The sequence below is a fragment of the Humulus lupulus genome, chromosome 3, assembly GCF_963169125.1.
Source record: "Humulus lupulus chromosome 3, drHumLupu1.1, whole genome shotgun sequence".
Lineage (NCBI taxonomy): Eukaryota > Viridiplantae > Streptophyta > Magnoliopsida > Rosales > Cannabaceae > Humulus > Humulus lupulus.
This window is the reverse complement of record NC_084795.1, coordinates 222,539,087-222,559,049: the sequence shown is the minus strand read 5'-3', so window position 1 is coordinate 222,559,049 and position 19,963 is coordinate 222,539,087. Positions and strand designations below refer to the sequence as shown.

Below are 19,963 nucleotides of genomic sequence, written 5' to 3'. Positions count from 1 at the left end.
GTTTGAAGGTTCGTTCTATCTTTCATCAAGTGCCTTCATACTAAATGAAAAAGGACTAAGAAAATGAAAATTACTTATCACCATAATAATGATGCTGTGTAGAGTTAAAATATAGACTAAATTGGTGGCGTTATGCCTAGACAATATATATGGCTTTCTTTAGTAGTACCACCAAGCATAATTAGCCTGAACCGACAAATCATTGTCTCCTAACATGCACCATAGGAAAATTTCTTCTAAATGAAGATATATAATAAGTTCAAAATAAATATATTATATATATAAATAATAATTTGACCAGCGTTTTAAATTGACTTTTCTCGAAAACTTGCAAAGTTGTAAACCTAATACCTAATAACAAAATGCCATTTTTCTACAACCGCGTGAAAAAAAGGCAATGAAGAATCTTCCTGCGGAATCTCATATATACTTTACGTATTGTGTTATATAATATTCACTTTTAATTGCCAAAAGCAAAAGACTTCGTCGACCAGGAAGAACGACGTGATGTTTCCCTATATATTGGCTTGAGGTGATAACCAATACTGACACATAATTAAGCTTATATATAGAAAGCTAAGGTAATCGAGAATAATTATAAGCAAGAAATTAAGAAACCATAATGTTTTCTTTCTCCTCCCCCTCTTCTTCTTCTGCTTCTTCATACTACTATTCCATACTATTGGGATTTAGTATTGTAGCAACGACTCTATATGAATCTAATGCTCAACTAAACAGTACATTTTACTCCTCTACTTGCCCCAACGCCTCAAGCATAGTGAGAAATGCAGTTCAACAAGCTATGAATTCTGACTCGCGGATTGGCGCAAGCCTCATTCGCCTTCATTTTCATGACTGCTTTGTCAATGTAAACTTATATACCTTTCCTTAACCTTTGATATAGCTCTCTATTTTGTTTCAAGTTTTGTTGTTGAGCGAGCCTTAATTTGTTGATTATGTTAGGGATGTGATGCTTCATTACTGTTAGACAACAGCGCCAGCATACAGAGCGAAAAAGATGCGGGCCCTAACACCAACTCCACAAGGGGTTTCGACGTTGTTGACAACATCAAGACTGCTGTGGAGAATTCGTGCTCCGGTGTTGTATCTTGTGCCGACATTCTTGCCCTCGCAGCTGAAGCTTCTGTATCTTTGGTAAGTAAAAATAACCAGCAGTAAATAGAATTTTTGTTCAATTTGCAAAATCGTCATGGGGTGATTGTTGGTTTGAAACAAATCTTACTTTGTTATAGTTCGATCAAATAAAAAGCTCAAGAAATGAACTTTGATTGATTGCTCATAGCATCTCAGAATATTATCCTGCAAAGGAAAACAACTCAAAGTTTAGGACATAAATTTGCATAGTAATTTAGTGTTAACTATGTTTGTAGTCAGGAGGTCCATCTTGGAACGTACAACTAGGAAGAAGAGACAGCTTAACCGCTAACCAGGGAGGAGCCAACACTTCCATTCCATCTCCTACCGAAGGCTTAACAAACATCACTTCCAAATTCTCCGCGGTCGGCCTAAACACCAACGATCTAGTGGCACTATCTGGTAAGAAGAACGTAGCTTCATCTCCTATCGTTTACTTTTTCGCTAACACATAGACCCAAACTAATGAACTAACCGTATCAAAACTCGCTTAAAATCTAAGACTATCTTTTAAATCTTTTAAGAAACAAAAAACTCATGGTTAATTATACATTTTCAAATTAACCAACCGCGTTTTCTATTCCTCAAATTAAAATTTAGTTCGTTGACACATTTGATCAAATATCTGGCAGGTGCACACACGTTCGGACGAGCTCAATGCCGAGCCTTCACCAACCGTCTCTACAACTTCAACGGAACAGGGAATCCAGACCCATCATTGAACTCAACCTACTTGGCCACTCTACAGCAAACATGTCCCCAAAACGGCAGCGGAACAACTCTGACGGACCTCGATCCAAGCAGTGCCGATAACTTCGACAACAACTACTTCACCAATTTGCAGAACAACAGGGGGCTTCTTCAGTCGGACCAGGAGCTGTTTTCGACGTCGGGAGCCTCCACGGTCTCCATTGTCAATAACTTCATCAGCAACCAGACAGCCTTCTTCGAAAGCTTCGCTCAGTCAATGATTAATATGGGGAATATTAGTCCCTTGACGGGAAGCAATGGGGAAATTAGAGTCGACTGTAAAAAAGTTAACGGAAGTTGAAAATAAATAAATAACTTGTAACACGATGTCGTATTTTGGAGGACATTTGTCAGTCAAATTTTATAAAAAATAATTATACTCAAATGGGTGCTTTTAATTATTCATTCTATTTTCTCCAAAAAAGAATATTCATTCTTAAGTTGCCGTACATATTTGCTTAAGTAATTGATAAATAGTCAGCAAAAGTTATCTTAATACTATGTCCTATTTCTGTGATCATTCTATCAATATAAAAACAAATAACACACAAGAGTCTGCTAAATTACCACACAATATCAACAAATATAGTTAATTCAATTCAATCATACATTCACACAAAACATAACATAACCTATATTACACCAAAATCAATAAGTGAGCATATTCTAAAATGCAACATATGGCAAATTATCCTGTACCAAAATCAATAATAATAATAATATTCTTAAGATCTCATATAGATACTTGCATTTAATATTAAATTATAAATTATTAAATATTACCTTGATGATAAAAAAAAATGGAATCCTAAAACTACAAATTGAAATTCTAATAATAATTAAACTATTAGATTTTGAAAAAAAAAATTATAATACTATCATTTTCTTATAAAAAAAAAAATAACAAGGTATGTGATGGACCAACCAAACCATTCCATATGCCATTTGCATGCTTGGTGTGTCACCACAACAAGCACTGGCAGCACTCGAGTACATCGTGATGAACATATAGCTACCAAGTGTCCAGCATGGAAGACTTACTTTTATTTTAGTAAATTAGACAAGTTCTAGTATATAACATAAATATCTTACGTACGCATTCCTAAATATAGAGAGGAGGACCTTTCTTTGAAAGGAATGACAGTTTGTAGGAGGTGTAATGTTTCAACTAATAATCATGGAGTCATGGACTACGCCAGTGTTAGTATCCGTATTACATTTTTTATTAGATTAGTCCAGCTTAAATACTCCATTGATAAAAAAAACCTACATTAACAATTGGTGTTAAAAAAGATGGAATTGCACATTAATCATTTATTAAACTCGAAATATAATTCCTATTGTACGAAAAAAAGACATCAGAATAAAAAAAAATGTTGACTGGGTACGGTCAAAGATGATCAACGAGGAGTATTGGTTCCTCTCTAGAAATCATTGAGACCAAAGTCAAGCTCAAGCACAACAAGAGCTCATGCCAAACAAAAGATTTGGAGGATATACGACTAGCCCTCACAACTAATTATTAGTTAGTTTCCTTTAGTAGCTGAGAACATAGACTTTGGATCATAAATAGATAAAAGGTGAATCACCTCATCGCAAAGAGCAACCGTGCCCACCTGGACGCTCATGCCAGGGCTCGTCTCAAAGGGGATATCAATGAGATAGTTCGAAAGCAATTTCGATCTCCCACGTTATAAGAAGACACCATGGCGAAGGGCAACCAGCGAGAAGGACACCAATCCTCGCATCCATTGCACATGAACGAAAGGTCATAATAGTCTTCGCCTACAACACAACGTAAACGATAGCACCAGACAAGGAAGAACCAAATCCCACGAGAACGACCCCCGGCATAGAAAGCCACCTCATCACATGAGATGTTCTCAATGAAATCTGCAGGTACCTAACGCGAAAAAGTAAAGATGCAAGTTCCCAAAACCTCGTTAACACTTAGTCGAATCTCTAGAACAAGTCCCTTATGCAGATCTACAAGAGTTTGAAAACACAAAATAAAAAATATAGCAAGGGAAGAAAATACTCAATAACGTCTGAAATTTTATTATATTTTTGAATTGTATTACACTCCATTGAGTATTACAGAGTCGTTGCTCTCGTATTTATACAAAAATGAGGAACAATCTTGATTAAGGAATATTGTTACACCAGCCTGTAAATGCAAAGGGCAAAGTACATAATCCATTTCCCAATCATGAAAAAAATAAAGGACAAATGAATGTACCGAAATTATCAATCCATTTTGTTGTTGTGGCATTCCTTGATATGATCTTTTGCTAACTTGTATACCAGGTCATCAACATCTTTGACATGCCCCCTCAAGCTTATGTTTGGCGATGGTAAGACAGGAAGTTTGGATTTGAGAAAATTATGTTGAGTAATGGATAATGCCTTGGTTAATATATCAACATTTTGTTCTTCCATAGGGACGTATCAAAAGTCTAATTTATTGTCTTTTATTTTCTCCCTTATGAAATGAACATCCAATTCTATAGGCCTTGTTATAGCATGGAATACTGAATTATTGGTAAGCTATCTGGCTCTTGAATTATCACACCACAAAATTGGAATACCTTATAAATTAACTTCTATTTTGCAATTAAAGATTGAATCCATGCCAATTCATTTGAGCTTTCTCCAAGAGCTCTATAATCAACTTCGGTACTAGATTAAGCTATTGGTTTTTATTTCTTAAAGCTCCAAGAATTTAGATTACCTCCAAGGTAAATTGCATACTCGGTATTGTTATGCACAAATAGAAGGCTTCGGTATACACACAAACAAGAACAAATAGCAGCAAGGAACAGAGTATAAAAACAGCAGCAAGAACAAACCAGTAAAGAGCAATAAAACAGTAAATAACACAATGGTTTATCCTGGTTCAGGGACAATGTGTCCCCTACGTCCAGCTTGCTGGCTTTGCCATGCTAAATCCACTATAAGTCTGATAATTCAAATACAAGAGAGTTTGATAGCAGCTGTCATACAAGAAAAAATACAAGCTTACAACAATGGGGTTTTGCTTCTTTCTTTTCAGCTCACTCTCTCATCTTACAGAAAAATTTCACTCAATTTTTTCTCCTCTCTTCTATTCTGTTGTGCCCTCCAAAAGATTCTCTCTTCTTTTTGTGCCTCATGCAGAAAGAATAAAATCTTCTAACAAACGGTTTTGTCCTTGCCACTACTGTGCTGTACAAAACTTTCCAGATCAGCCAATCATTTTGCCAAAGATGATTCCAGCATGAAACAACCTGCCTACACTATGATTCTCCAATCAAACAACTCCACATCACAGCTGATTTTGCTGACCTATAACCTTAATCTTTGAATCACCATATTCCCTACAAAATTCCATCTTGATTTAAAGATTAAGGCAGCACAACATAATGGATTTAGAAACCAGCAATCACGGTTCAACCTTAGAAGTTTAAGGCCTGAACTTTGATCAAGTCCAGGCAAAGATAAAACTTGCTTGAGGTGACTGGTTTTGTGAACATATCAGCAACATTCTCTTCAGTATGAACCTTCTCTACTGTCACCTTCTTTTCAGCAACAATGTCCCGAATAAAATAGAACTTAATATCAATATGTTTCATCCTTTCATGAAACCTATGATTTTTAGCTAGGTGTATAGTACTCTGATTATCAGAGAGTACTTTAATAGTCTTCTGATTTATACCAAGTTCCCCCATAATGCCTTGAAGCCACAAGGCCTCCTTAACAACCTCAGTTGCAGCAATCAACTCAGATTCAGTAGTCGACAGAGCAACTACAGGTTGAAGTGCTGCTTTCCAGCTAATTGCACAACCGAATAGAGAGAAAACATAACCTGTTAGTGATCTTCTCTTGTCCAAGTCACCAGCAAAATCAGAATCTGTTATATTATTTTATAATATAATGTTTTAGATTAAATAAATGTGACAAAGAGTGTCACATATTGTAATATATAATAGAGAGTTATAATATTTAGATATATGAGATATATCCAAATAATGTAACATATTTGGTGTTACAAATTTGTAACTTCCAAATATTACCCTTTATTATGTAAATTTGTTGTTACACAATATTGAGATGAATTTCATAAAGTCATATGTGAAATGGTTGTTACAGATATGATTTTAACCCCAATAATGTGTTTTGGGAGTTACAAAACCATTTGGGAGGGTTTGGAACCGTTTGGAAAAGCAGCACATTTTTAAGTGCTGAAATTGGTCGGTGGCCGCGGCCTGTGGGACAGAGACTAGTGGCCACGACCACTGATCTCTCTGGCCGCGGCCACATCCCAAAAACTGACCAATTTTTCAATTTTTTCAATCTTTGTTGAACGGCTCCAAAAACTCAAATAACTCCTAAATCCCATTTTTAATTCCATATTAATCCAATTAAACATTGGTAATAGCCATGGGGGTTGGTGGAATTTAAAATTCAAAGGGTGTCTCTAAACTCTATAAATAGGAGCCTATAACTCACTTGTAAGACACAACATTTATATCCATTAGAGCACTTGGCTAGAAACACCTTGAGGCTTGATTATTCCAGAAAGCATTTCTAATATATGTGAGAGTTATAGGATTTATATCCATTAGTGCACTTGGCTAGAATCACCTTGAGGCTTGATTATTCCAAAAAGCATTTTACCTTGAGTTAAGGGGAAATAACCTTTTGGACAAAGGTTTCAAACCTTGTTCAAGTTGGTGATCTCCAACACTATTCACTTTCGTTGTGTGGGTGAGAGTTCTAAGTTCATTGTTCTTATTCTTGTTCTTTTCTTCTATTGCTTTTCATTTCTTCTATTATTCTATATTTACTCTTTTATATGTATCTTTTTGTCTCTAAGTTGTATCTGCTATTTCTATCATCTTCTACCTCTTTCTCTATATTTACATGTAATTTTTGTCATAGAGTTGTAACACTTTTTAATCAACAATACTTATTTGTAATATTTAGTTTAGAGTTGTAATTATCTTACCTATTTTCATTGAGGCAAATACATATTTTCCTAACATTCAAAAGCTTATTCGTTTGTTTGTTTCAATGGAAGGTGAGACCATCAAAATCATGAATCAAGACCTAGTGAGGTTGGATAGGTTTGATGGATCCAATTTCACTAGGTGGCAAGACAAGGTGAGATTCCTTTTGACCACTCTCAAAATCGCCTACATTCTAGAATCCACTCTAGAACCTCTCCCAACTCCATCTGACAAGGACACTCCCGAGGAGGTGGAGAAGAGAAGGAAGAGGGAGGAGGACAATCTCCTTTGTAGGGGTCATATCCTCAAAGCCCTTTCCGATAGGCTCTATGACCTCTACACCGAAACCAAATCGGCCAAGGAGATATGGGATGCACTTAAGAAAAAGTTTAAGGCAGAAGAGGAAGGTACCAAAAAGTTTTTGATATCTCAATACTTCGATTTCAAATTTTTTGGTGATAAACCTATTCTTCCTCAAATTCATGAATTGCAAATAATTGTTAACAAACTGAAAGTTTTAAAGATTGAGCTTCCCGAGGCCTTTAAAGTTGGTTCTATAGTGGCTAAATTACCACCAACTTGGAAGAGCTATAGGAAAAGAATCCTTCGTAAAAATGAGGATTATTCTTTGGAGGAGATCCAAAAGAATATTCGAATCGAAGAGGAATCGATATTGTTGACGGTCAGAACTCGTCAACTAAGTTAACTCAGAAAAATTGCAAAGTAAAGATTATCAAAAGAAAAGCTTAAGGAATCTAAGTATCAACTCCAAGAACAATTGCAGAAGAACAATGGTGAAATTAGTTTTCATTCACTATGGTGCACTTGCTACAGTAAATTTTCCAACCCCTTTTCAAGTGGAGTAAGAGTTCATTTTATAGTAGGCTCTAATGGCCCTGGGTACATGGTGGTCCAGGGGACCAGATGGTACATGAATACACTAACACGAGAGTGGTTCCAGGGGTAGTGGTGTCGGCTCTGGTACATGGTCAGAGTTCGTGGGAGCACCTCAGCTTTTGTACCCGGTCATGACTCCACTACTTGCCTTGTACGGGTGTCAGAGACGTGGTGGTGGCGTTGCCATTCCTCGTACTACTCCCAACCACCACTATTTGTCGGGTACAGGTGTCAGGCCTGTCTCTTGATCCTTGCAGGCATGTACGTAACCCTTCAGAGGTACCCTGTTCGTATTCTTTTTGTCTCTTGTGGGCCACCTTGAACCCTGACATCATGCATGCGAGGCCTTTGGACGAGACCCATTGGGGCGAGGCCGCCATATATGCGTGGCCCCTTGGACGAGGCCACTAGGCGTGCGTGGTCCTTGGGCGAGGCCCTTTGGGGCGTGGACACTAGGCGCGCGTGGCCCTTGGGCGAGGCCACTAGGCGTTCTTGGCCTTTGGGCGAGGTCACTAGGCGTGCGTGGCCCTTGGGCGAGGCCACTAGGCGTGCGTGGCCCTTTGGGGCGAGGACGCTAGGCGTGTGTAGCCCTTGGGAGAGGCCCTTTGGGACGTACGGATCCGTTGGTGTCGCGCGGCTAATGCGCGCGCGGAGCAGGGGCGTCGCGGGGTCAGCGCGCGCGGGTCTTTGGTGGCATGCGAGGGGCTCTTTGCGGGGCTGTCAGGTGCTGCGAGGCCATTAGGTGCACGCAAGGCGTGGCCTCGCTAGGTATGTGGCCGGTGCGAGACAATGGGGGCCCGAGAGCGTCGCGGCTCAATCACGTAATTAGGCGCTTATGGGACCTTGGCACTTGTTTTGAGTCTCCTACAAGTATGAGATTTTTAGCATCCACACTTGCCCCGCAGTCTAGGAGAGGACCTTTAGGTGCTCTTGTAGACTCTTCTCTTTAATTCTTATAAATAGGCCTTCATGCAAGGCTTATTATTTACACCTTACTTCCTTGGCTTAGTGGTTTTGAGAATCCTTCCTCTTTCAAGAGGTAAGGGGTTCAATCCCCAACATCCTCATTTTTTCCATAGTTTCCTTCATTTTATTTTTTCATTTCATTTTTTTTTATACATATGAGCTAATTTTTTGGTATGTCTATTTGGAGGCTAACACATCCTTTTTGTCTATTTTTGGAGACGCGTACTTCCGACCATTTGGTGCTTTTGGCCCTCGACCTCCTTTTGACCTCGACAGCGCTCCATTTTACCTGTTTGAGGTATATTTTATTTTTCCCTCATATTCATTGGGTCCAAATTAGCATTACTCGGGATGGGGTACCTCGGCCTGAGCTTGCAGTGAGTTGGCCCATTTGCATGCCCCTCTTTTTTATACCCCGTAGTGAATCATCTAGGGCGTTTGCATCTAGAGGTTTTAAGCCCATTCCTTTGTGTTTTGTAGCCATCCCCTCATTTATACGTGAACCGCTTTTTTCTTTCGGGATGAGGTCTCATGACTAGTGACGGTCCGTCCGACATACCTCCGGGGGTTGAGTTTGTTGACCTGTCCTCAGACTCAGAGTCCCATGAGGAAAATCCTTACCAAGACTATGACTCCTTAAGGCAGGCCCGTATCCGTCATCTTGAGCACCTGGCTGAACTTAGGCGTAAAATTTGGGTGGTGGAGAGCGAAATTGACTCGGTGTTGAGAGGCGGCGGAGCACCTTTCCCCCCAGACCTTAGTGACCATGTAGCGAGCCTTAGGGTGACCCTTTTAGAGTTGCAGAGGGAGTTGGAGTTTATGGAGGGACACCTTCTGCCTGAGCCCTCCAGCCCATCCTCGCCTGATGACTGTCATGGGGACGCTTCTGCTTCTCCTCAACCCTTAGTCTCGGTTTTCCCTAGCTTAGTGCTTCCGCAGTCGCTCCCCCAATGGAAGACTCTTGCTAGGAAGAAAAAATGGAGGGTCAAGTGTTCTGTCTCTTTCTCACCTTTTTCTTTTGGTTTTGCAGATATGCCGGGGGCACGACGACAGGTAGCCTCCAATGAACCGGACGATGTTCCTTTACTGGCATCCGAACTGGTGTCGCATGTGTCCGAGAACAAACTGAAGGAAATTGTGAATCACTATCGCGTTCCCCCGGAGTACGCTTTATACACTCATTTGGAGACATGCCGAGCTAACTGCCCTAAGACCGGTTTTGTGGCCCTTAGCGAGCACATCCTGAAAGTGGGTGGTACCATCCCGTTACACCCGTTCTTTGTTGCGGTCCTTAATTACTTTGACCTAGCACCGCTCCAGCTGGCACCCAATGGCTGGCTGACTTTGAGCTGCCTTTTCGTTGCGTTTATGAAACTGGGGAAGCGTGCCCCTACGGCGCAAGAGGTGCATTTCCTCTACAACCTCATGCCCACTCCCAAGTCAAGGGGCTTCTATTATTTACAAAAAGACAATAGCGAGGCCTCTTTGATAGAGGGCTCGGTGTCCAACCCGGGGTCCTGGAAGCAGGACTTTTTCTTCGTGCAAGGCCCCCTCTCTGTCCGCGAGGACTTCCGGGCCACTCCCAGTAAGTACCCTAAGCATCACTTTCTCTCTTTTACTTTCTTGCAACTTATTGTTTCATGACTTACGTTCATATCGACCATGGCGTGTATTATGCAGAGAAATTTGTTGAACCCATAGTCGTCGTGCCGGAAGAGAGAGATCTGAGGAAGTTCCTCAACGCTGACCCTGATATGAAAAAGACGGTGTACTTATTCACCGTGAAAAATCTGAACCTCCATAAATTGTCCCCTGTCTCGGACCCCAAGTTGCTGTGGACCATCTCTGGGTCCAAGAAGATGAAGGGGGTATCGGCTGAGCCTTGCCTAGACGACGATGAGGCTGAGGAAGAGCCGGAGGAAGCCCCCCTTGAACACGGGGGACCTCACCAGCTGCCTTCATCTCCTGGGGGATGCCCTCCATGTGCCTCTTATGATTCGGACATAGCCCCTCATTCTCAAGACCAGCAGGCCGTTCCGGGGTGTTTTGTTTGCTCCGACCCTGAGGGCTATGATGCTTTCACTCAAGCTTCTCTCGACCTTGGTCCATCGGGGGCTTACTTCGCCGATCTTCCAGAACCCCCCTATGATCCACCGGAGCCTCACTTTTCCACTTTTTCTGCGCCCCCTCCCGTCTAAGCGAGCGGGTCGTCTGTCCTTATCCAGCCAGGTGACCCTGGCCTGGATGGGGCGCCCAGGGTGAATCGTATGTCGACCACCTACGAGCGGCGGTTCACCCAACTCACTTCGGACCTCCCTGAACCTGACTGGAGCAGTCTTGGGAGTTGTGCTCTGTCAGACCTTGGGGAAACCTTAAGGCGCACCACTGCTTGGGTTAGTTCATGCATCTTGTGTCGGTCCTATTACATATAGATGTACATACACATTTTTTTTTGTTACTTATCATTTTTGTTGTTAACTTTCTTGTGCAGGCCCATATTGTGGCTCAGCGATTTTTCGACTCGACCAACATTCTCTCCTCGACAAGTGCTGAGAGGGACAGTCTCACAGCCCGGGTCGGGGAGCTCGAGAAGGAGCTTGAGAACACCCAGACTGAACTAAAAATGGTTCGGACCAAACTTGCCGCCTCGTCAGAAAGGAAGCTGAAGGTGGTTGTCAAAGCCACGAAGCTGCGGGGCCAAGTTACCAGCCTGAGGAGCGAACTCCAGGGGACCAAGGCTATCGCGGAGGCGTCGCAGGAGAGAGTTACTTATTTACAGGCCGAAGTCGAGGCTACCAGGGCCGAACTCCAGGATGCAAGGGCCAAAGTTGAGGCTACCAGGGTCGAACTTCAGGCTGCTAGGGCCAATGTTGCCTCGTTGCAGGAGAGAAATGCTTCCTTGGAGGCGGAGAAGACTGCCATTGAGTACAGGTCCATAGACCGCGCCCTTTACAGCGTGTGGAGGCAGGATCCCAATTTTGATTTTTCTTCTTTCGGTGAGCACGCCGTTGCTCGAGCGGCCGTGTGGAGCGCCCGTGGCAGGAGGCCCTGAAGTTGTTATTTCATAACTTTTGTCAGCTAGCCCGCTATGGGTGTACGCTCTTTTTTGAGACTTTGTAATATCATTATCATTACTATTTTTCTTTTGTAAATCTTGTCATATCATCAAGACTCCCTTTTTTAATGTATATATACATGTGTGGTTATTTATTTCTTATTCCACTGCATTTGAGGCCCTTTTGAGCCTGTATGATGGGATTTGGCGAGTTCTGCTCTTTTATTTACCAAGCTGGAGGTCCTTCGGAGCCCATGTGAAAGGGTTCAATGGGACCTCTTTTGATGCCTCTTGATTACTTTTATAAGGATATTTTGACCCCTTGGGTCCTAGCTATCCTTTTATAGATTCTTGCGCGCGCTTATTATTTTTTGCGAGAAGCATCCTTCTCATCGTTATTCATAGTACTATTTTTGCAAGGGTCTCTTTTAGGACCCTTTTTGGCTAGACGGCTTGGTGGCCGCTCTAGACTTATTATTGTTGTTACTATACTTTTTTTTTTTTTTTGTAAGTCCCTTTGGCCTCCTTGATGTTCACAAGGGTAGCTAATCCTTGTGAACCTAAGGGATGCCTTGCATGGTCCTCTCCCTGTTTTCTATATATAAGGACTTCGCCTAAGGCCCCGATATAAGGGGTCCTTCTGGGACCCCCCGTTAAAGGGTCCTTTTTAGGGTCATGGTCCCTTTTGGGTCCTCCTGATGGAGGGTCCTTTTTAGGATCCTCCTGGTGCATAGGGTCCTTTTTAGGATCCTCCTAACAGAGGATCCTTTTTAGGATCCTGGTGTAAGGGGTCCTTCTTTGGATTCTCCTGTTTGTTGCATGCTTTATCTTCACGGGCCACTATTGCCCCCCAATTTTCTGGTGAAGTTTACTTCGGCAGGCACTTTTATTGATGCCCATATAAAGTAGAAAAAATAGCGTGGGAAAATGTGACCAGTTTCATTCATAGAATTCAGGTTACAACGATACATATAAGAACTTACACCTACTTGGGAGGTTATCTAAGTAACCTCTTTTATTTTTGCCTACCGAACTAAGATAAGATGCAACACTTTGAAAACCTGTCCTTCTAGCATTGGGTGTGGGCGCCTCACTGGTAGTATTTCCTAAGGTGCTCCGCATTCCATGCTCGAGGTATGATGGTGTCGTCCATGCGCATGAGCTTATAAGTGTTTGGGGGTATGCACTGAGCGACTTGGTAGGGCCCCTCCCAGTTTGCCCCTAGTACTCCCGCCCCTGGGTCTTGCGTGTTGGGGAGTACCTTTCTTAGCACCCGGTCGCCAACTCTGAAAGTTCTCTCTCGCACCCTCAAGTTGTAATACCTTGCCGCACGCTGCTGGTATACCGCCATTCTCATCTGTGCCTTTTCCCTTTTCTCTTCTAGCATATCCAAGCTTTCAGCCAGAGCTACGCGGTTGGCCTCGTCCCCGTACGCCTGTATCCTGTAGGAATTAACCTGCATCTCAACTGGGAGGACGGCCTCGCATCCATATGCTAAGGAGAATGGGGTCTCTCTAGTGGTCGTGTGCAGGGTGGTTCTGTAGGCCCACAACACATTTGGTAGCTCTTCCACCCAGGCTCCCTTCATCTTCTCTAGCTTGGTTTTCAAGTTCTTTTTAAGAACTCTGTTAATGGCCTCCACCTGCCCATTGGCCTATGGGTGAACTATTGTTGAGAAACTTCTTCTTATCCCTCTTCCCCTACAATATTCCTCAAAGCCCCCCCCCCCCCCTCAAACTGGGTGCCGTTGTCCGAGATAATTTTGTAGGGAACTTTGTACCTACAGACAATGAATTTGTTGACGAATGAGGTGATATGCTTAGTCGTTATCTTCACAAGGAGTTCCGCTTCAACCCACTTGGTGAAGTAATCCACAGCTACCACCGCGTACTTCGCTTCACCCCTACCTGCGGGAAGAGCACCAATCAAGTCTATCCCCCAGATAGCGAAGGGCCAGGGGCTGTTCATGCTAGTTAGCTCATTTGGGGGCTTCTGAGGGTAGTTGGCGTGCCTCTGGCATTTGTTGCATTTCTTGGCGAAGTCGTTTGTGTCTCTCTCCATGGAGGGCCAGTAGTACCCTTGTCTCATTGCCTTCCTTGCTGTGGAGGGTCCACTCTCATGGTTGCCACACTCACCCTCATGTATCTCATGCAGTACTTTCAACGCCTCCTCCTCTTCCACACATCGCAGGAGTGGCATCGAGAACCCTCTCTTTTAAAGAACCCCGTCTACCAAGGTGTACCTAGTAGCCTTATACACCAACCTCCGGGACTCTTTTTTGTCCACGGGCAAGGTTCCTTCCTCCAGGTATCTCTTAATTGATTCAGTCCACGACTCCTTTGGGGCGCTTACCATGTGCACGTCCATGCTGACGATGCTGGGCCTAGGTAAGTATTCCACGGGTATCGACTCTAGGATATCCCCGTCCTTGGTGGAAGCCAGTTTCGCGAGGGCATCGGCATGGGCGTTCCTCTCTCTTGGGATTTGTTCTATTCTGTATTCCATCAATCGTCCCAGATAGCCCTTTACTCTTTCCAAGTACACAGCCATCTTGGGACCCCTCGCATGATATTCACCTTTCACCTAGTACACCACCAATTATGAGTCGCTAAAAATATGAAGGCATGTCACTTTTAGCTCCTGGGCTAAACGCAAGCCTGCCAGGAGCGCCTCGTACTCCGCCTCGTTGTTGGAGGCCTCAAACCCAAACCGGATTGCACAGTACATCTTGTGTCCTTCGGGTCCCGTCATCATGATACCTGCCCCAGACCCTCCTTCATTGGACGCCCCGTCCACATGCAGACTCCATTCCTCTAGACCCCCTCGTTCTTCCTTTATGACAGACTGCTCCCCTTCTTCATCTCTTCCTCCATTCGGCTGACTGGTGAACTCCACTATGAAGTCTGCCAGCACCTGTCCATTGATGGAAGCTCTTGGGGTATACACGATATCGAATTGGCTCAACTCGATCCACCATTTCATCAGCCTCCCTGAGGTCTCAGGTTTATGCAAGACCTGCCTCAAAGGACTATTCGTGAGAACTTCGATTGCATGTGCATGGAAGTAGGGTCTCAACTTCCTCGAGGCCACAACTAATGCATAGGCCAACTTTTCAATCTCTGGGTACCGATTCTCCGCATCCACCAAACACTTGCTGATATAGTACACGGGTTACTGCTGTTTCTTCTCCCCTCTAACCAAGGCCGCGCTTATGGCATGTTCAGACACTGCCAAGTATAAGTATAGCTTCTCACCTTTCTCAGGTTTTTCCAATAGGGGTGGCTTCCCCAAGTGGTCCTTCAGCTTAATAAATGCCTCTTCATATTCCTCATTCCAAGCGAACTTTTTGCTCCCTTTTAGGATGTTAAAGAAGGGGAGGCACTTGTCGGTTGACCTCGAAATAAATCTACTAAGGGCTGCCACTCTTCCCGTTAGGCATTGCACTTCCTTCTTGCTCTTAGGCGGGCTCATTTCTATCAGGGCCTTTATCTTATCAGGATTGGCCTCGATGCCTCTAGAGTTAACCATAAAACCCAAGAATTTTCCTGAGGATACACCGAAGGTGCACTTGACGGGATTCAACTTCATTCGATACTTCCTGAGTGTGTCAAACATCTCACCAAGGTCCTTATTGAGCTCTGTAGCATTCTTGGTTTTTACTAACATATCATCAACATATACCTCCATGTTCCTCCCTATCTGGTTGGCGAACATCTTATTGACCAACCTTTGATAGGTGGCACCCGCGTTCTTCAACCCGAAGGGCATCACCTTATAACAGTAGAGTCCTTTATCCGTTATGAACGACGTATGCTCTTCATCTGCTGGGTTCATAGGAATCTGGTTGTATCCCGAGTAGGCGTCCATGAAGCTCAATAATTCATGCCCCGCTGTCGCATCTACTAACTAATCTATCCTCGGGAGCGGGAAGTTGTCCTTAGGACAAGCTTTATTCAGGTTTGAGAAGTCGACGCAGGTCCTCCATTTCCCATTCAGTTTTGGGACTAGTACTGGATTCGACACCCATATAGGGTAAAATGACTCACGGATAAACCCATTGGTCTTCAGCTTGTCGACCTCCTCCTTTAAGGCTGTGTACCTTTCTGGGTCTAGCGACCGCCTCTTCTGCCTAACGGGCCTCGCTTCAGGGGAGATATTCAAATGGTGGCACATAACACTGGGATCTATACCCACCATATCTTCGTGACTCCATGCGAATACATCTAGATTATCCTTCTAAAACCTTATCAACTCCTCCTTCACGTCACTCTGCAGGCTTCTTCCTAACTTCAGTTTTCTCAACGGTTCTTCCACTACTATAACCTCCTCTACTTCCTCCACTGGTTCTGCTCTTGACTCCTCCACGACTCGAGGGTATAGCTCCTACAGGCTCCCCGCAGGCACACGTAGCACCTCATGTATCACCATGGCCATTAGTTCCCACGGTTTCACAGGCGCACGGAGTGAGGTGTTGTAGCACTCCCTTGCTTCTCTCTGTTCTCCTTTCATACTAGCGACCCCTCCTGGAGTTGGGAACTTGACGACCAGGTGATATATAGAAGTTATGGCTTTCAATTCTCTTAGGGATGGTCTCCCCAATACCGCATTGAAAGCTGACGCACAATCTACTACGACAAAGTTAGCCATGACTGTAGTCTGCTGGGGTTGCTCCCCCATGGTGAGTGCTAATTCGATCATCCCTAGGGGTTGCACTGAGTCCCCCATGAATCCATACAGGGAAGATTGGCAGGGTTTTAGGTGACGAATGCCCAGTCCCGTCTTTTCCAAGGCAGGGCGATACAGGATGTCCACTGAGCTCCCATTGTCCACCAGGACCCTATGCACACGCATATTTGCCAACTGAACTGTCAACACCAGTGGATCGTTATGGGGAAAATGTACCCCCCGTGCATCCTCCTCGGTGAATGTGATCGTGTCTTTTTCCCCCTTGAAGCTTTTCGGGGTTCATTGTTCCAAACTCATGACACAGGGTGGCGGACTTCGCCTAGCTTCTCTTGCATACCTATCTCGTCCCTTCCGAGAATCTCCCCCAAACCCTGGACCTCCAAAAATGGTTCGGACTTCTCCCTGTATTTCAGGGGCTCACCCTTGCGTCTGGGGTATCGCTGGCTCGTCCTCCGGCTTTGGCCTTTCTCTCCTGACATAACGGCCTAGATGCCCCCTACAGATGAGCTCCTTAATTTCTTCCTTCAAATGGATACACTCTGCTGTGGTGTGCCCGATATCCTTGTGGTACTGACAGTATCTACTAGGATCCCTTTTGGACCGGTCCTTTCTCATTGGTGGGGGATTCTTGAAGGGAACTCGATCTTCATTGGTGAGATAAATATGCTCCCTGGTATCTGTAAGGTTCGTATAGTAAGTGTAAGCCGCTTGCCTATGATCACTCCCTCGTTTGGTCTTTCTCTGTTGATCATCCCTCGACCCATCATACGCCATTTTCTTCTTTGCTACATTCGACCCGTCATTAGCTGAGGGCTTCGCGTTGGACTCCTCCTTTCCTGCATTTAGGTTTGCGTGGCCATCCTCCACACGAATGTACTTCTGTGCCCTCTCGTAGAAGTCATCTAAGTCGGTGACTTCCCTCTTCAGCATGTTGTCCCACAATTTGCTTCCTAGGCGCACTCCGGCTGTAATGGCCATTTTTAACTCTCGGCGGGTCAGGCTCCCCACTTTTGCGACCTCCATGTTGAACCTGTGAATGTAGCTCTTCAGGCTCTCCTTTTCTCCTTGCTTCACGTTGGCCAGGCTGGTGCCTGCCATCGTGTAGTCCTGCACTGCGTGGTGTTGTTGGAGGAATTCATCAGAAAACTGCTGTCAGGACCTGATGGACCCCGGCCTTAATCTTTTGAACCATTTGTATGCGGGTCCTTTCAATGTGACGGCGAAGCAGTGGCATTTGGCTCCGCTACCAATTCCCCTTAGTTTCATCAAGTCGTTAAATACGTCCAGATGGTACTTTGGATCTATGCTTCCTTCGTAGGGTGTCATATTGGGTTCCTTAAAGTTGGCAGGGAGCCGGATGGCCTAGATCTCCCTCACGAAGGGTGACTCATGGTCAAACTCTTCCTCTAAAGCCTGACTGCCAGAGGTGGTGACGATCTTGCTTCGCAGGCTCCTCATTTCTGTGTCCAGGTCCTGCCTCCTCTTGCTTAGGGAGTCCCTTAAAGCAGACGGGTTAAGATCTGCCTTTCCTTTGCCCTCTCGAGGTGCCATAGGGGGCGTGGTCCCTTTACCCGCCCTCTTTTTGTTGAGCTCCTCCCGTAAATCTGAGGGTGCTCTCTTAGGGGTGACCTCGTCCTCATTGCGAGGGGCAGCGTTGGTCCTTGGCTCTGGTTTCTGGGCCTGCTTCGATGGTTCAGGATGTTCGCATTGCTTCGCTCGGGGGGTGTTATTGGTAGAGAGTCGAGTCCACCCATCATCTACCGGTATGGTGGTCTCTACCCCCTCCCGACCTTTCTCTTTTCTCTTGGGCAAGGTCACGCTCGACTTACCCTGCAATAGGCCATTAAGCACCTCTTGCATGTTCTCTAGGGTGGTCTCCAACCTTTGGTTCTTGCGGTGGAGCTCACGTATTTATTCTTCATAGAATTGAGATTTCGAACTCGAGCTCACAGAACGGACCCGGGGATGCCTATCATGCATACGCGTCGAGGGGCCCAGGTCCTGCCGGCCATAGTTCGGTACTTATGGTGGTTTAGGGAGTGGGAACTCGTTAGCATTTCCCGGTGGTGCTCTTGGAGGACTCTCTTCAAGCGGGACGGCCGGTGACGAGGCCTCTCTATCACCCTTGTTAACCTCAGGGTCCCTTGGGGGCTCCACGTCTCTGGGTGGAGGAGGATCCTTCATGGAGGCCTTCAGCTGGACTCCGTTAAGGTGGATCTCCACCTCTCGTGGCTCCCTGAGTCACTTTGAACGGCTTGGCATTTCCTCTTGCCGGAAGTAATGGTAGAACAGTAACTTGGTACTTAGTTTCCCACAGACGGCGCCAAACTGTTGGCGGTCAGAACTCGTCAACTAAGTTAAGTCAGAAAAATTGCAAAGTAAAGATTATCAAAAGAAAAGCTTAAGGAATCTAAGTATCAACTCCAAGAACAATTGCAGAAGAACAATGGTAAAATTAGTTTTCATTCACTATGGTGCACTTGCTACAGTAAATTTTCCAACCCCTTTTCAGGTGGTGTTAGAGTTCATTTTATAGTAGGCTCTAATGGCCCTGGGTACATGGTGGTCCAGGGGACCAAATGGTACACGAGCACACTAACAGGAGAGTGGTTCCAGGGGTAGTGGTGTTGGCTCTGGTACATGGTCAGAGTTCATGGGAGGACCTCAGCTTTTGTACCTGGTCATGACTCCACTACTTTCCTTGTACGGGTGTTAGAGATGTGGTGGTGGCATTGCCATTCCTCGTACTACTCCCAATCGCCACTATTTTTCGGGTATAGGTGTCAGGCCTGTCTCTTGATCCTTGCAGGCATGTACGTAACCCTTCAGAGGTACCCTGTTCGTATTCTTTTTGTCTCTTGTGGGCCACCTTGAATCCTGACATCATGCACGCGAGGCCTTTGGACAAGACCCATTGGGGCAAGGCCTCCATATACGTGTGGCCCCTTGGACGAGGCCACTAGGTGTGCGTGGTCCTTGGGCGAGGCCCTTTGGGGTGTGGACACTAGGCGCGCGTGGCCCTTGGGCGAGGCCACTAGGCGTGCGTGGCTCTTGGGCGAGGCCACTAGGCGTGCATGGCCCTTGGGAGAGGCCCTTTGGGGCGAGGATGCTGGGCGTGTGTAGCCCTTGGGCGAGGCCCTTTGGGGTGTACGGATCCATTGGTGTCACGCGGCCAATGCGCGCGTGGAGCAGAGGCGTCGCACGGTCAGCGCGCCCGGAGCAGGGGCGTCTCGCGGTCAGCGCGCGCGGGTCTTTGGTGGTACGCGAGGGGCTCTTTGCGGGGCTGTCAGGTGCTGCTAGGAGCGAGGCCCCTCACTTGCAAGGCCATCAGGTGCACGCAAGGCATGGCCTAACTAGGTACGTGGCTGGTGTGAGACAATGGGGGCCCGAGAGCGTCGCGGCTCAATCACGTAATTAGGCGCTTATGGGACCTTGGCACTTGTTTTGGGTCTCCTACAAGTATGAG

The 19,963-nt window shown here is 45.1% G+C and overlaps 1 protein-coding gene and 1 long non-coding RNA gene across 2 annotated transcripts; one reads left to right on the top strand and one right to left on the bottom strand.

Moving 5' to 3' along the window:
* Window positions 1–254: 254 nt before the first annotated feature.
* Window positions 255–1,554, bottom strand: LOC133823431 (uncharacterized). The gene is made up of 2 exons (XR_009888334.1): window positions 1,417–1,554; window positions 255–1,320 (listed from the first exon to the last, which is right to left on the bottom strand). It is a non-coding gene; the product is annotated as an uncharacterized LOC133823431 (long non-coding RNA).
* Window positions 623–2,310, top strand: LOC133823430 (peroxidase A2-like). The gene is made up of 4 exons (XM_062256201.1): window positions 623–868; window positions 964–1,155; window positions 1,392–1,557; window positions 1,788–2,310. Exons 1-4 carry the CDS (start codon window positions 623–625, stop codon window positions 2,204–2,206), a joined length of 1,023 nt encoding a protein of 340 aa, XP_062112185.1. The 3' UTR covers window positions 2,207–2,310.
* The last annotated feature ends 17,653 nt before the right edge of the window (window positions 2,311–19,963 follow it).